Here is a 16,138-nt window from a genome sequence, read left to right as displayed (position 1 = left end):
ATCAAACCTTCTGACCAATCAAATGCTTCCTAGTATCTGACTTGTCCCCCCCTTAAAAATGCTATTTCTATATGCGCTTGAGCTCAACCACTGTTGAGAGCTGTGATAAGACACATGCAATTGGCTGTTTTTTTTATAAAGGGGGAGGGGCTACTGTATGTTTCATCCTTAATGTTTTGAACAAGCTCAAATGTAATCTATTTCTAAACCATCAGATCACAGATGTCAAACTCAGTTGTTGAAGGGCCGCGGCTCTGCACAGTTTAGTTCCAACTCTAATGAACTCTTTTCACAAGACTGTTATGGCATGTTTAGTGGTCATCAAAATCTTAAATCCTTGAAAGTTTTTAATATTCTGACTTTTGAACATTTATACATTATATCATCTTTGCATCAAATTACAAACAACGTATTACCGCTTACGCAAGATGTTTCTTATGCAGCGTCTATGAGGCTGAGGGTAAATTCGACGTTACTCTCTCCTCTGGCTGCCGTCATCAGTCTCACAATTTTTCCCCTTCTGAAAATCTTGAAAGCATCATCGTGGAGTTTTCCTTTTATTATATCAGCAACCAGGATTGTAAAAAAATTATTTGTTGACGAATTCCGCTTCTGAGAAACCTGGAAATGTAAAAAGGGTCTATCAAACACACCTGATCAAACTAATTAAGTCTTTTTTTTTGTTTGATACTGAAGCAGGGCTGGAACTAAACTCTGCAGGGCTGCAGCCATCCGGAAACTGAGTTTGACACTCCTGCATTAGATAAATTAAAGTAAGATTCTCTTTTAGGAGTGGGCGGAAATTATGTAGACTCACCATTGAAAGTTTGGGGGTTTATAAGATTAACTCAGAATTGAAACAGTAGTGTTAGCACATATCCTGAGGTGAACAATTTATCAGAGTGAATCAATAATGGGGAAATAGTTTCTCTTGGTAATCTTGAATCAAAATATGAAAGCAAATGCTTTCACTACATAAAGGCATTTCTTTCTTAACATCAGCTTGACAGCTTAAAGTAATAGTTCATGCAAAAATAACAATGACCTCATCATTTATTATCCCTCATGTGGCTTTTTTTCCTTCTGTTGGACACAAAAGCTGACATTTGGCTGCCTGCACCCATAAACTTCCATAGTAGGAAGAAACATGAGTATGGAAGTCGTAGGTGCCAGCTACTTCAGAATATACTTCAACATTCTTCAAAATATCTTCTTTTGTGTTCAACAGAAGAAACTCAAAATTTGCATAATCTTAACATCAAGGTTTGAACAAGTAAAGGGTGAGTAAATTATGGCCAAATTGTCATATCCCCCAAGCAAGTTGGAGTTAAACTCTGCAGGACACCGGCCCTCCAGGACCCAGTTTGGGCACCCCTGCTTTAAGCACTCCTCTTTAACTACTTGTTTTGCATTTCTTCTGACGTTTAATATCAAAATAAAGCATAAAATGAAAATGTCAAATAAATATCTAACATAAGTCCATGTTTTCAGGCATGTTTATATTCATTTTTAGACTCAAAATGGATTAACTTCAGATTTTAGAAATAAATATTGTAATTATTATTAGATATAAAATCTCTTATTAGTGTTGAATTAATAGTTAAGTGCATATTTGTAAATACTGTATCTATTAAATAGACTTGAGAGTGGCTCATATAGTATCTGCTCACTACCTGCATGAAATTGATCAGCATGCTCAGCGTTTCCTTCCTCGAACATTTATTAATAATTCTCCACGTGAGTTTCAGCTATAGATGTTCTCAGCATGCATGCATTTTTCTGTGGCTTCATCTTCTAAGTTTGTCTATATTTGTGGCTGAAGGTTGAAGCAGAGCGAGAACAGAGAGGTGGAAATAATGCCCACCATCTCACCACACACTGATGAAATGGCGCATTAGTCATTTACAGAAGCTACAACCACTGTTGTTTGTACAACAACCAGCAGAATCAGACCTGTGTTCACATGTCATGTTCTGTCCAGCATAAATGAGTATTCACACCAATCAAATCACTTTTAAATGGACGTTTTCTATGGGATTGATCAAACCTTGTTTATTGGTTTATATTAGATTATTCAGCAATAAAAGTGGATTAAAAAACGTGATTTATTATCATAAATAAATGCAGTGACAAACATAACATTGTAAAAATAATAATTATGGTAGCTTGAGAAAGCCAGCATACTGTTATACTACATAAGCTGAATATTCTTCCGTCTTTTTCTGAGATTAATTTCTATATGCATCTCCTCCTAGACCGTTCATACTACAAACACCAAACCTCCAAACTGGTCTGACTTGGGTTGCTAAATCTTTTCCAACTGATCTGACTTATGGTTTTCTGAAAACTGACCCGGAAAATTCAGAAAAGTCCCATTGACTTAAGATTAGACCAAACTTTGTGACCTCATAATTTTGCGCCAGACTGTCACAATGACTTAAGGCTGGGCTCATTTAACTCAGACTACCAAACTGCCAATGACTGATGACCTTTCAACTTACTAACCACACCCTAGCAACCACTTACGGCACCCTAGCAACTGTTCTATAGACTTCCATTGTAAAAAAAAAAAACTGCCATTGACTTTACATTGAACATACTAATAACGTACCAATTCATGCTAACAACATACTAGCAACATGCTAATTCATACTAAATTTATGCTAACAACATGCTAGTTTATACTAGAAACATGCTAGCGACATGCTTATTCATACTAGAACCATGCTAATTTATGTTAGCAGCTGCCTAACAACCACTCAGAACACCTTAGCAACCACCTAGTAACACCTTAGAAACCCCCCAGAACACCCAACCAACCGCCTAGCAACCACTCAGAACACCTTAGCAACAGCAAAGTAACACCTAAGCAACTACCTAGAACACCCTAGAAACTGCTAGCAACGCCTTAGCAACCACTCAGAACACTGTAGCAATGCCTTAGCAACTGCCTAGTAACCATTTAGAACACCTTAGAAACCACCTAGAAACACCTTAGCAACCACTCAGAACACCATAGCGACCGCCTAGCAACACCTTAGCAACCACTCAGAAGACCCTAGCAATACCTTAGCAACCGCCTAGCAACCACTCAAAACATCCTAGCAATCACCCTAGCAAACAATCAGACCACCTCAGCAACTGCCTAGCAACGCCTTAGCAACTATTCAGAACACCCTAGCAACCACGTAACAACACTTTTGCGATGACATAACAACCACTTAGAACACCCTAGCAACACCTTAGCGACCACTTAGAACAACCTAGCAACTACCTAGGACACCCTAGCAATGCCTTAGCAACCACTTAGAACAACCTAGCCATCGCCTAGCAATGCCATAGCAAACGCTCAGTGGTCAACCTAGCAACCACTCAGAATACCCTAGCAACCACCTAGAAATACCTTACCAACTACCTGGAACACTCTAGCAACGCCTTAGCAACAGCTGAGCAACCACTTTGAACACCTTAGCTTTTTTACTACCTTTACACCAATTTAAGCATTTGTCAATGATTGAAGAGGATGTACTATCCAATGAAGACGTGTGGGCATGTATGTAGTTCCTGATCTGTAAAAATCTGAAAAAATGATTCTGAGGGAATTTAAATTTCTGCTGTAATTGGTTAAATGAAGCTAGATTTCCATCAGCGAATAGATCTCCTACAGTATGTGCACCCATTTCCTTCCATTGCATTAAAGTGCCATCTAATGTAGACGGTATAAATGATGGATTCTTAGCAATGGGAAAGATTCTTAGCTAGAAGAGAAAGTGACTTTATCTTAAAATGGTGTTTCATCCGTTTCCAGATGCGATGCATATTCCGAATTAAGATATTGCTGTTAAAAATGGAACCTTCTAAAGTTACAGGGGAGAGAATTACTGCCCCTTTGTTATGTGGATGGCACTGATCACACATTAGTTGGAGCCATGTTGCTGGGGCTTCATGGTCATCCAAGCATATTGAAATTAGACATAAGAAGGAAGCCCAGTAGTAAAGGTGAAAGTCTGGAAGTGCCAGACCTCCCTCCTGTTTAGACTTGCAGAGATGTGTCCTTTTAATTCTATGATTTTTATATCCCCACAAGAACGGAGGAATGGTCGAGTTTAATAGTTTAAAAAAGGATTTAGGTAGACAGATTGGAATGTTTTGAAGTATCTGTGGGAAGAATATGATTTTTATTGCATTTATTCTACCATATAAAGATATTGAGAGTGTCCTCCAAAATTGTATATTTGCTTGCAATTTGGAAATTAGAGGGGTGTAGTTGGCAATGAGTGCTGAATATTTATATGTAAATACAATTGGAAGATAAGTTAGTTAGTTAATTTATATAGCACATTTTTTACAACACAACCTTGCCCAAAGCGCTGAACACAATCAATACTATATTAAAATAAAACCTATATCACATCCATAACAATTAAAACATAAGGCAAACCCCTCAACAATTAAAAAGGCTCAAATGCTAAAGAACAAAGATGGAGTTTCTAACGCTTTTTAAAAACAGAGTTGGAGCATGTCTGATGTGGGGTGGAAGCCCATTCCAGAGTTTTGGTGCGATAACAGCAAAAGCGCGATCCCCACAAGATAAGTACATTTTTCCATTGAGACTTTAAATGTCGAGGAATGTATTGAGGACAGATCTTTTAGTCCAATGGGCATTAATTCGCTTAATTCGACTTTTAACCCTGAAAACGTGCCAAAGGATTGATTAGTGTTCAAAACGTTTGGTATAGTAAAATGGGGTTTTGTAATGTACAGTAAAATGTCGTCTGCATACAGGGATAGTTTATTAACTGTTTCTAAAATATTCAAATCATGTATAGTGGGATCAGAACAAAACTGTTGAGCAAGGGGTTCTATAGACAAAGCAAATAACAGGGGAGATAGAGGGCATCCTTGTCTGGTCCCTCTTAGATTAAAGGGACCAGACAAAGTATTATTAGTTAATACCTGAGCTGTAGGGCATTTATATCAAATCTTTATCCAATTTATAAAGCTATCACCAGCTATCATCATGTCAAATTTTTCTAATACTGCAAATAGATAATGCCATTCTACTCGATCAAATGCTTCTTCTGCATCGAGTGAGATTATTACCAGATTTTCTTGAGCTTTGGAGTGATGCATTACATTAAAAAGGCGCCTTGTATTTTGTGAAACATTCCTACCAGGAATAAAACCATTCTGGTCAGTATGAATTAGACCACTGATTAATTTAGCTCATCTATTGGTGAGTGTCTTTGACAGAATTTTCTGATCTACGTTAAGAAGAGAAATTGGTCTATATCCTTCCAACTCCTCTGTGTTTTTACCTTTTTTTGGAATAACAGTGATGGCCGCTTCATTGAACGTTGGGGGTAATCCGCTCTTTAATGCCTCCTTAAATGTCTCAAGAAGGTAAGGTGAAAGTATATCACTGAATGTTTTATGTAACTCGGAGGATAGGCCATCTGGACCAGGCGTTTTACCGGTGTTTAGGCACTTAACTGTGTTTTTTTTAATCTCCTTGGGAAATATCTCTGTTAAGGAGGTTCTGGTCGTATTGGGTAAGAGAAGGGAGATTACATTTGTTGAAGAATTTATCCATAGCTTGCAAATCTATGCAGGGGTCAGATGAGTATAGGTTTAAATAGAATTCCTTAAAGCAGTTATTTATATGTTTAGATGAAGTACATTTAGTTCTGAGTTTTGTCTTGATCGAATCAATTGTCTTATCATTGTCTAATTTACGTAACTGTCTTGCAAGTAATTTGTGTGGTTTGTCCCCAAATTCAAAATACCTCTGTCTGATGAAAGGAAATGATTTACTTAATTTATCTGAGACAATTTTATTATTCACATATCTTAACTTTAATATCTTTTTGTATGTTTCTGATGAGGGATTTTGAGCATTTTCATTCTCTAATTGATGAATTTGTTTCCACAATTTGGAAAGTTTTTATTTATACAACTTATTTCTAGACCCTTGGTAGGAGATTACACAACCCCTTAAGAAGGCTTTAAGTGTTTCCCACAATAAACCTGGTGAAACTTCAGGAGTATTATTACTTACAAAAAATATTTCCAATTGTAGAATCAGGTAATCATGAAATTTAGGGTCACTGACTAGACTAGGATCCATTTTCCACACAGGACGCGAGGATGTTAAATCATTAAGTTCAAATTTATTAAAAATAAACCTGAAAAATCACATGTACAGAAGTATTCACAGCCTTTGCAGTGAAGCTCTAAATTGAGCTCAGGTAGATTCTGTTTCCACTGATCATTCTTGAGATGTTTCAGCAGCCTAATTGGAGTTCACCTGTGATAAATTCAGTTGATTAGACATGATTCGAAAAGGCATACACCTGTCTATATAAGGTCCCAGGGTTGAAGTGCATGTCAAAGCACAAACCAAGCATGAAGATAAAGGAATTGTCTCGAGGCACAAGGCTGGGGAAGGTTACAGAAAAGTTTCTGCTGCTCTGAAAGTTCCAAAGAGCACAGTGGCCTCCATCATCTGTAAGTGGAAGATGTTTGAAACCACCAGAACTCTTCCAAGTGCTGGCCGGCCATCTAAGCTGAGTGATCAGGGAAGAAAGGCCTTAGTCAGGAAGGTGATCAATAACCCGACGGTCACTCTGTCTGAGCTCCAGCGTTCTTCTGTGGAGAGAGGAGAACCTTACAGAAAGACTAGCATCTGTGCAGCAATCCACCAATCAGGTCTGTATGGTAGAGTGGCCAGACAGAAACCACTCCCTGCCTGGAACATCTGACCATAAGAAACAAAATTCTCTGGTCTGATGAGACTAACAGTAAACTCTTAGGAGTGAATGCCAGGCGTTACGTTTGAAGAAAACCAGACACCGCTCATCACCAGGCTAATACCATCCCTACAGTGAGGCATGGTGTTGACAGCATCATGCTGTGGGGATGTTTATCAGCAGCAGGAACTGGAAGACTAGTCAGGATAGAGGGAAAGATGAGTGCAGCAATGTACAGACTGAGACATCCTTAATGAAAACCTGCTTTAGGGTGCTCTTGACCTCAGACTGGGGCAATGGTTCATCTCCCAAGGGGAATGGGCAAAGATTCCCAAATACAGGTGTGCCAAGCTTGTGGCATCATATTCAAAAAGACTTGAGGCTGTAATTGCTGCCAAAGGTGCAAAGGCTGTGAATACTTCTGTACCTGTGATTTTTCAGGTTTTTTATTTTTAATAAATTTGCAACAATTTCAAAAAAAAAAAATTCTCATTGTCAATATGGGGTATTGTGTGTAGAATGTTGAAGAAATGATTTTAATCCATTTTGGAATAAGGCTGTAACATGAAAAAATGTGGAAAAAGTGAAGCGCTATGAATACTTTCTAGATGCACTGTTTGATCACACTCTAATGTTAATAAATATAACTTTTGGGTTAAAAATATATTCAGATTGGATGTACTCATTTATGCTGCAGGGCAGCATATAAAATAAGATCATGCCTTGATTAGGACAGTAAGGTCTCACTTTGCTTGGACAAAAGTCTTGTCACTTAACAGAAATAATGTACAGTATAGAATATAAAGTCATGGTGCAGTGGAAAAAGAGTTAATATTGTGTATGACTCTCATGAGCTTGGACGACTGCTTCCATACATCTCTGCAATGACTCAAATAACTTCCTAATAAAGTCATCTGGAATGGCAAAGAAAAAGTTCTTGCAGAACTTCCAGAGTTCATCGAGTTTATTTTGATTCATCTTCAATGCCTCCTCTTCCATCTTACCCTGGACATGCTCAATAATGTTCATGTCTGGTGACTGGGCTGGCCAATTCTGGAGCACCTTGACCTTCTTTGCTTTCAGGTACAGTTTGTCATGCCCAGTCACCTATATGAAGCACACTCAGAAATGTGAAATTTTTTATAGAGACATAGAGAAAAAAAAAAATATTATTATAATGTTAATAAAATTGGTTACAAAAATGGGTTAAAAACTTAATATTCAAATAAGATGCATTCGTTTATGCTGGGATTGTATTATATTATATATATTATATTATTTTATATTCATTATATTATTTTTTATTTATTATATTATATTAAATTATATTCCTGTGTGGCAAATATTTGCTCAAAAGCCACACTTGCTAACAGACGTCTTTCCTTCTGAGGCAAGAGTTGCTTTTTGCAGCAATCTTTTCTTGGGTATAATTGCTTAATATATGTCTAAATATTTGACGCTGAAGGGTAATTCCTCACAGAGTTTCAAGATCCTCCTTTTCTAGTGCCACAGTACAAACCACACCGACACACAATGTTTACTTTGTGACTGATCCGTTTTTATATTTGGATTTAGGGAAGATCCCATGAGCTCACTGATTCACAAATAATAAAAATGTTTTCTCGCATGATAGGTTTAAATGACAAATAAATAAGCAAACAGCTGAAATACGTATAAAATAAAATACAATTTTATTTTAATGCATTCATTCATTTTCCTTTGGCTTAGTCCATTTTTTCATCAGAGGTCGCCACAGTGGAATGAACCACCAACTTATCCAGCAAATGTTTTACACAGTGGATGTCCTTCCAGCTGCAACCCATCTCTGGGAAACATCCATACACACTCATTCACACACATACACTACGGACAATTTAGTTTATTCAATTCACCTATAGCGCATATCTTTAGACTGTGGGGGAAACTGGAGCACCCAGAGAAAACCCACATGAACACTGGGAGAAAATGCAAACTCCACACAGAAATGCCAACTGACCCAGCCCATGTCGCCCCTTAATTTAAATAATACAATTAAATTATAAATTGTTTTAATAAATTATTTGTTGAACAAAAACATTTAAGTCAGTTACTGGTGTAAAAGAAACCTCATGAAATTGACAATGGTCATCATTGGGTGAAAAACACTGAGTGTGCATATAGCACAATAATACTTTGTTTTTTAATAGAAAATTGCCCTTGGTAAAGAAAAAAAGCCTCAATCTATCGGTACTGGGGATACATTTTGCATTATAAAAGAAAAGTAACTTTCTGACCCTGGTCACGACCTGCTGTTAATCATTGGTTTCTCCTCACCCTGACCCACAGCCTTAATCTGTCGTCCCAACAACAGTCTCTCCCCTAAAGAATCCATACCATTAAAACAGAAACTCAACTCAAGCATGTGCAGCCCAGAGTAAAAATACAACAATAAAAATAGTGGAAGTCATAGTAAAACTGCCCGACTTTGTCTTTCTCTTCATGGAAAAAGAACTTTTATTGTTTCAAGTTTGACCAACTTCCCAAAATCATGTCTTCTCTGCAGACACTGGAGGAGAAGCGGCAGTTCCCAGTCAGGGCTGTGATTGGTTGGAATTAATGAGAGTGAGACGTCATCATGAGTGAGCGCTTCAGACTCCGCCCCTTATTGTGAACTGTCTGCGCTCTCCGTTTATGTGTCCACTGTGTGTTTGTATAAGTGTGTTTGTGTGAGAGACAGAGAAGACCGCACAACATACTCTTACAGACATTAAAAGTACAAACACAGACATATTTAGATGCTGTCGGGCGAACCAATATGGACTTTTGAATGGGATTTATGAACTGCTTGAACTCAGAAAGATGGAGGTCGGTATTATTATTATTATTTTAAGTAATCTCATCTTCTTTCTGATGCCTGTTCAGACTTTCAGAATGAGTAGTAATATTCAGAGGAAGCTTCAAGCGTGCTGTCAGTGTTTCAAACAGGATCCGGGTTTATTTTGTTCTCGCCGGTGAGCATCTGTTGGGTTTTCGGCGTTCAGATGCGCTGTCAGCCGGTAACCCTTGCCCTCAGTCTCGCTCACAGCCCTAAATTTGCTGTGAAATGTGATGCCGCGAAGCCTGAGAGTGAAAGGAAGAGAGGATATATGGCGCTTTATGACTGTCGTTAACACGAGCTGGGCTTTTGAAAGGAGAGGTTACAGCTTTAAGCGAGGAATGAAATTTCTGTTAGTGTAGATGGATGTTTAGTAGGTTAACACTTTTGCTCTTCAATGAATGAAAAAAAAAGTCCGGCTCTTTTTGATATATTTGGTGGTGGTGGTTTGTGTGTGTCGAAGTAAAGAACTTGGTGATAACTCACCTTAAAATGAAAAATTACTCTCTATTTAGCTAACATTTCATTTAATTTTGCTGTCAATTAATGTAACTTAAGTCCTGGATCTTTTGTGATATATTTTGTGGTGTGTGTGTGTGTGTGTGTGTGTGTGTGTGTGTGTGTGTGTGTGTGTGTGTGTGTGTGTGTGTGTGTGTGTGTGTGTATGTGGAGTGAAGAACTTGGTAATAGTTCACCTTAAAATAAAAATTTACTCACTATTTAGCTAGCATCTTATTTAATTTAGATGTTTATTGAATGAAACAAAAGTCCAGGCTCTTTTGTAATATGTATATATATATGTATATATATGTATATATATGTGTGTGTGTGTATATATATATATATATATATATATATATATATATATATATATATATATATATATATATATATATATATATGTGTGGTGTGTATGTGGAGTGATGCTTCACCTTAAAATTAAAATTTACTCACTATTTAGCTAACATTTTTGCTATTTAATGAACGAAACAAAAGTTCTGGCTCTTTCATTAATATTCTGTGGTGTGTGTATGTGGAGTGAAGAACTTGGTGATATTTGACCTAAAAATAAAAATTTCTCACTATTTACTCTCCCTCAAATGGTTCCAAACCTTCAAATTCTGTTGAACACTAAAGCAGGGTGTGAATTACAGGGGGGTTTGGGGGTGATTGACTCCCCCTAAATAACGCTTGATCCCCCCTGGAGGACATCAAAACAAGATGAATGGGGGGTCTTAAATATTAAATAATTAAAAATGTATAATCATATACATTTGGTGCCTCTATAACAGTGTATACCATTGTGAATGCATGATCACACCAAACAATGCTAGGAGAAATATCATTCAGCAGTCTGACACTGGCAGTTCTAGAGCACTGATAGACATCTTAAGTATTAACGAAACACGTTTCTTCTAAAATAGGTGTTTAAATCAGCATGTAGCCTAAAAAAAAAAAAAAATTGTCAAATAATTTGTATAGTTTGACTTACAGTAAAATAGTCACTAAATATCCCTCAAAACACTGAAAATAAAATAAATTAGATGTAATTTAAATACATTCATAAATTTGATTCACTGAAGAATGTATTAACAAACTACTAAAAACTACCCCCAATCGTCAATGTATAATTCGCACACTGCACTAAAGTGTATCTTTTGATGAAAGCCGAAAACCTGTAACTATTGACTTCCATAGTATGAAAAGATAATGGTTACAGGTTTTCAGCTTTCTTTAAAATATCTTTGTGCGTGTGTGTTCAACAGAAGAAAGAAGTGAAGGGAGAGTATTTGCAGTTTTTGGTGAACTATCTCTTTAATATTGCTGAATGGTGATTTTTATTTGTGACTTTGACCACGGCTGTGGTTTGTGATTTCACGCATGTCTTGCTCAAAGCCAGAATCAGTAAGAAGTTCACAACAGGTGGCTAAATATTTTGCCCAGTATATATAACATGCTGAGAGTATCAAGTGCAATTCTGCACAGTAAATAGAAAATCTGTTTATTAACAATTGCATTACTGAATTATTTTCAACAAAGATGTTCAATATCTTTGTTTTATGTGTATTTATCCATTTATTTGCACTTTTGAAATGATCAGGCCATGATATCTAAAACTTTGAAGCAGAAAATTAAACTCTTTATAGATTTTTATTTTGTATACTGCGTAATGTGAACCAGTTAATGAGCTGCATGTCCATTCTTTATTTGATGGATTTCTTAAGTGTAAATCCAAGTTTTGGGAAGCTACTTGAATTTATTTTATGAAAGATGATTCTTTCTTATGTTCTCCAAAGCTGCATTTTCTTTCAAAGTGCATTGAAACATTTATAGTGTCAGTTATTTACTATTACTATTCAGGAAACCATTACTTAATGGAAAAAGGGGAAAAAACATGACTTATTATCTTATATAATATTATCAAATAATTTTATAATATTAAAATTAAATTAATTTTTATAATATAAAATAAAAATCTTATTTGAAACTTGAATGAATAGTTATCAGATCTTAAAATATATAACAATTTTGACTTAAATCCTAACATAAATAAATGAATAAATACAGTAAATACAAAGAAACCGAGAAGTGACTCACTCACTTTCTATTGGCTTATTCCCTGCTTTAGCAAGGGTCGACACCGTAGAATGAATCGCCAATTACACTGAAATATGTTTTATCATATGTTTTATCGACAGATGCTCTTCCAGCTGCAACCCAGCCCTGAGAGTACAGTAACTTGAAGTAAACAAAACCCTCAGTGCTGGGAAACACCCACACACTCTCCCACTCACACACTATGGCCAATTTAGTTTATCCAATTCTACCAATCTAAACCTATACATTGCATGTGTTTAGACTGTGAGGGAAACTGGAGGAAACCCACGCAAACATAGGGTGAACATGCAAACTCCACACAGAAAGGAAACCTTCTTGTTGTTAGGGAACTATGCAGACCACTTTGCCACCATGCCGCATGAAATGAGAAGTAATCTTTTAAAAATGTGTAAATTACATAGCTGTATGTATTTGTATAAACTGCATATGTAAAACATAATTGTTACTATTTCTTACATTTTGACCAATTAAATGCAACTTTTCTCCATTAAATTATTAATGTCTTTCAAAATCAAAAAGACGAAGTCTTACTAGATCTAAAGCTATTAATGTAGCTTCTGTATTATATTTCAAATGTCTTCCAGGTTTTTCCCTCATTTGACCTTTTGGCCATTTCTGCGATCTTCCTTAAACTGTTTATTTTAATGGTTTGTGATGTAGCGTGACCGATATCAGTTGTGAAATCACACCCACAGACCGACTTGATTCCACTCACATGATTCCAACAAGGGAATAAAGCTCATGTCATTCATTTGAGCTTGATCAAATGGAAAGTTACTTTAACAAGTGGCCCTAAAAATGTGGCTCCCCTCAACCAACACTGAAATATAAGTTATTTTAAATGAACACCCAACAATAAAATAGTTAAAAAGTTTCACCCAACAATTGGGTTAGTTATTCTGACACAAATTTATTTGAAACAATCCAGTTTTTTTTTTTATTAGACCTTTTACTATGATTTACACTGAATTTTTTTATGCTGTTTGTTCAATTTACTTATTTAAAATGAGCTGAAACAATACAATTCTTGAGTTTTTGGGGGGGAGAACTTAATTGTTTTGTTTTCAATCAACCTAAATTTGAAAAACTAATAAGTTAACTTAATTCCTTCATGCTGTCCCAACACAAATCGATTGTGAGGAACCCAGCATTTTTTTTTTACAGTGTACGCTCTCAGAAATAAAGATACACGAGCTGTCACTGGACTGGTACCTTTTCAAAAGGTACAAATTTGTACCTTTAAGGTCAAAATTAATACCTCAAGGGTACATTTTAGTATCTAAAAAGTACAAAAGTGTTCCTCTTAAAATTTGTAGGTACTACTGTATACTTTTAAGGTACCAATATGCACCCTTTAAGTTCAAATGTGTACCTTTTAAGAAGGTACCACCCCAGTGACAGCTCACGTACCTTTATTTCTGAGAGTTTACAGAAGACACGACTCATTAAAAATACATTGATTTATATAAGTAACAAGAATCATATTTAAAGGAACTACAGTGCAGCCCTAAAATACTAATTAAATACTAATTAAAACCTTTATTATAATAATAATAATAACAATAATGGTTCCTTACATTTATATAGCGCTTTTCTGGACTCTCAAAGCAATTTACACATTTTTGGGGTGAATCTCTTTATCCACCACCAGTGTGCAGCATCCACCTGGATGATGCGACGACAACCGTATTGCACCAGACTGCACACCACACACCAGCTGAATGGTGGAGATGAGACAAAGTGATAAAGCCAATTATGATATGGGTATGATGGACAGAGGCCAGTAGGCAAATTTGGCCAGGATGCCAGGGTTAAACCCCTCCTTATTTTGAAGGACATGGGATTTTAACGACATCCCAAAGACGGTGCTCACTGAGCAGTATAGAGTCCCCATCAGTTTACCGGGGCATTAGGACCCACACAGAATGCAAGTTGAGTGCCCTCTGGTGGTCTCACTAACACTACTTTCAGCAGCAACCTAGCTTTCCCATGTGGTCTCCTATCCAGGTAGTGACTTAGCTTCAGTGGGCGGCCATGTAAGAGTTGCAGAGAGCTAGCTGGAGGCTACTTTGCCACTGTCCTTCAATTCAGTATCCATTTGCCAGCAAGAAGATCTGAATAATTAAAAATAAAATAAAATTTAGCACGATCTCTCATTCACATTTACATTAAACACTCATTAGACTAAATATATTGTTTGATTTCTGCATAAACGTATCTGTTGTGTTGATTGAATGATGATAAAACATTATTTGGAACCAGTGTTTTGAGATTTTATTCTTTAGAAATGTCATTCGAAACTTTCATTTAGTATGTCTCAGATATAAAATGACATTAGTAAATTTGTTCTGAAGAAGTGTCCTACATGCCCTGCAGCTATAGATGTCAAAATATGGTTCAAATGAAAAAGCAGAAGGAAGGAAACCAGTCTCTGACGAATCAGGAAAGAGAAAAAAATAAGCCCAATAAAACAGTCCGCTCATCAGCCCTCGTTGACCTCAACCCTTTATTTACGATATTTCATAATTATGGCTCCCATAATCTCCTCCGTATCTTTATGCTCAATCATCTAATTAATATTATACATAGATAAATGCATTTCCTGTGAAGCATTTCAGAAGCCTGAAAGAGGAACTTGTCAGTCAAAGCATATCTTAACAACTGTCCGTCATTATTAACTCCTTAACCCTCCCTGAAATAAAGAAATAAACAGAGTGCATGTGAATAGACGGCTCTCAGGAAATCGTCTCTGAGAAACCAGACTTTAATAAATGATATCATCACTGACACAGGAAATACCAAGGGAGTTTAAGTTGGACATTTATTTGTATGCAGCGAGTGCAAGTTAATGTTCACTGACCTATTTCTAACCACAACCTAAAACTGATCACCGGTCTAAACTGAGTATACAGCTGATGATGTGTTAGCAAGTAGCAAGTTGTACATATTTGCATTTTGAATGTGCTGTGGTTTTGCCCAAATATTGAAATTAAAACATTGGGATTGTGTTAAATGCATAAAAATGCTATAAACTCTTATCAAACTATCACGAGAGATGGTGAACACTGGCTTTGGGGTGAAAACTTTAGTTCACTTTTTTCCTATCTGACTTGCTAATGAATCAGATTTTCTTCAGAGTGGTTCATATTAGTCATAAATTCTCAAAGTCATGATGAAACAGAAGTAGTGACGATTTCTTAGGTGATGATTTTATCCGAGTTATAAAAAAGTAATCGTGCCTATATATTTTGTTTTAAAGTATTTAAAACAAAAAAAAAAAACACATATCCCATTATTGTGGCACCATCAATGTCACATTAATCCTCCAAAACTGAAGTACTGTTCAGATAGTCCTGTTAGGTTTTGAAGGTGCGTCCATTGTTGTAGTTTGGTTCTCTTGGAACTCTTGAGACCAAAAATGAAATGATTCCTGGTTTGCTTGATATTTGCACTGAAATCTTTTAAGATGCACTCAAAAATGTATCTGATCTTGTTGTTTGTTCATTTTACTTATTTAAATTCAGTTGAAACAAAACGACTTAATTGTTTTATGTTCAATCCACTTTGTCAAAACTAATAAGATTAGACTCAATTCCTTCATGTTGTCTCAACACAAATTGATTGTGGAACCTAGCAACCTAGAACGCAAAGATGTATGAAGAAAAAAAAAGAAATGGCATATATGTTGTTTCAATCTATACAGTATGAACAATATAGGCTTCTAGTGGGTGATACTGTGGCTCAGTGGTTAGCACTATAGGGCTGTGTGACTTTGCACATAAGCAATAGTCACATCGCAAAGATTTGCAATGTTCAGTCTAAATTATAGGAGCTACAGAATTGTATTTAATTACTGTATTTATATGGACTTTATATGATTTATGCAAAAAAAAAAAAAAAAAAAAACAATTCTTAC

The 16,138-nt window shown here is 36.1% G+C and overlaps 1 protein-coding gene across 2 annotated transcripts in view; it reads left to right on the top strand.

Annotated features, from left to right (window-relative positions):
* Positions 1-9,444: 9,444 nt before the first annotated feature.
* The window catches only part of cass4 (Cas scaffold protein family member 4), a 32,982-nt gene continuing 26,288 nt past the window's right edge, over positions 9,445-16,138 (top strand). For both annotated transcript variants that reach the window (XM_056468592.1, XM_056468591.1), the window contains exon 1: positions 9,445-9,593. In XM_056468592.1, coding sequence (XP_056324567.1) covers positions 9,588-9,593 — 6 coding nt within the window. In that variant the 5' untranslated portion in view covers positions 9,445-9,587. The remainder of the gene's footprint in view (positions 9,594-16,138) is intronic.

The sequence above is a fragment of the Danio aesculapii genome, chromosome 11 (genome assembly GCF_903798145.1).
Source record: "Danio aesculapii chromosome 11, fDanAes4.1, whole genome shotgun sequence".
Classification (NCBI taxonomy): domain Eukaryota; kingdom Metazoa; phylum Chordata; class Actinopteri; order Cypriniformes; family Danionidae; genus Danio; species Danio aesculapii.
Note: the sequence above shows the minus strand (reverse complement) of the source record. Positions and strands in the feature narration are given on the sequence as shown.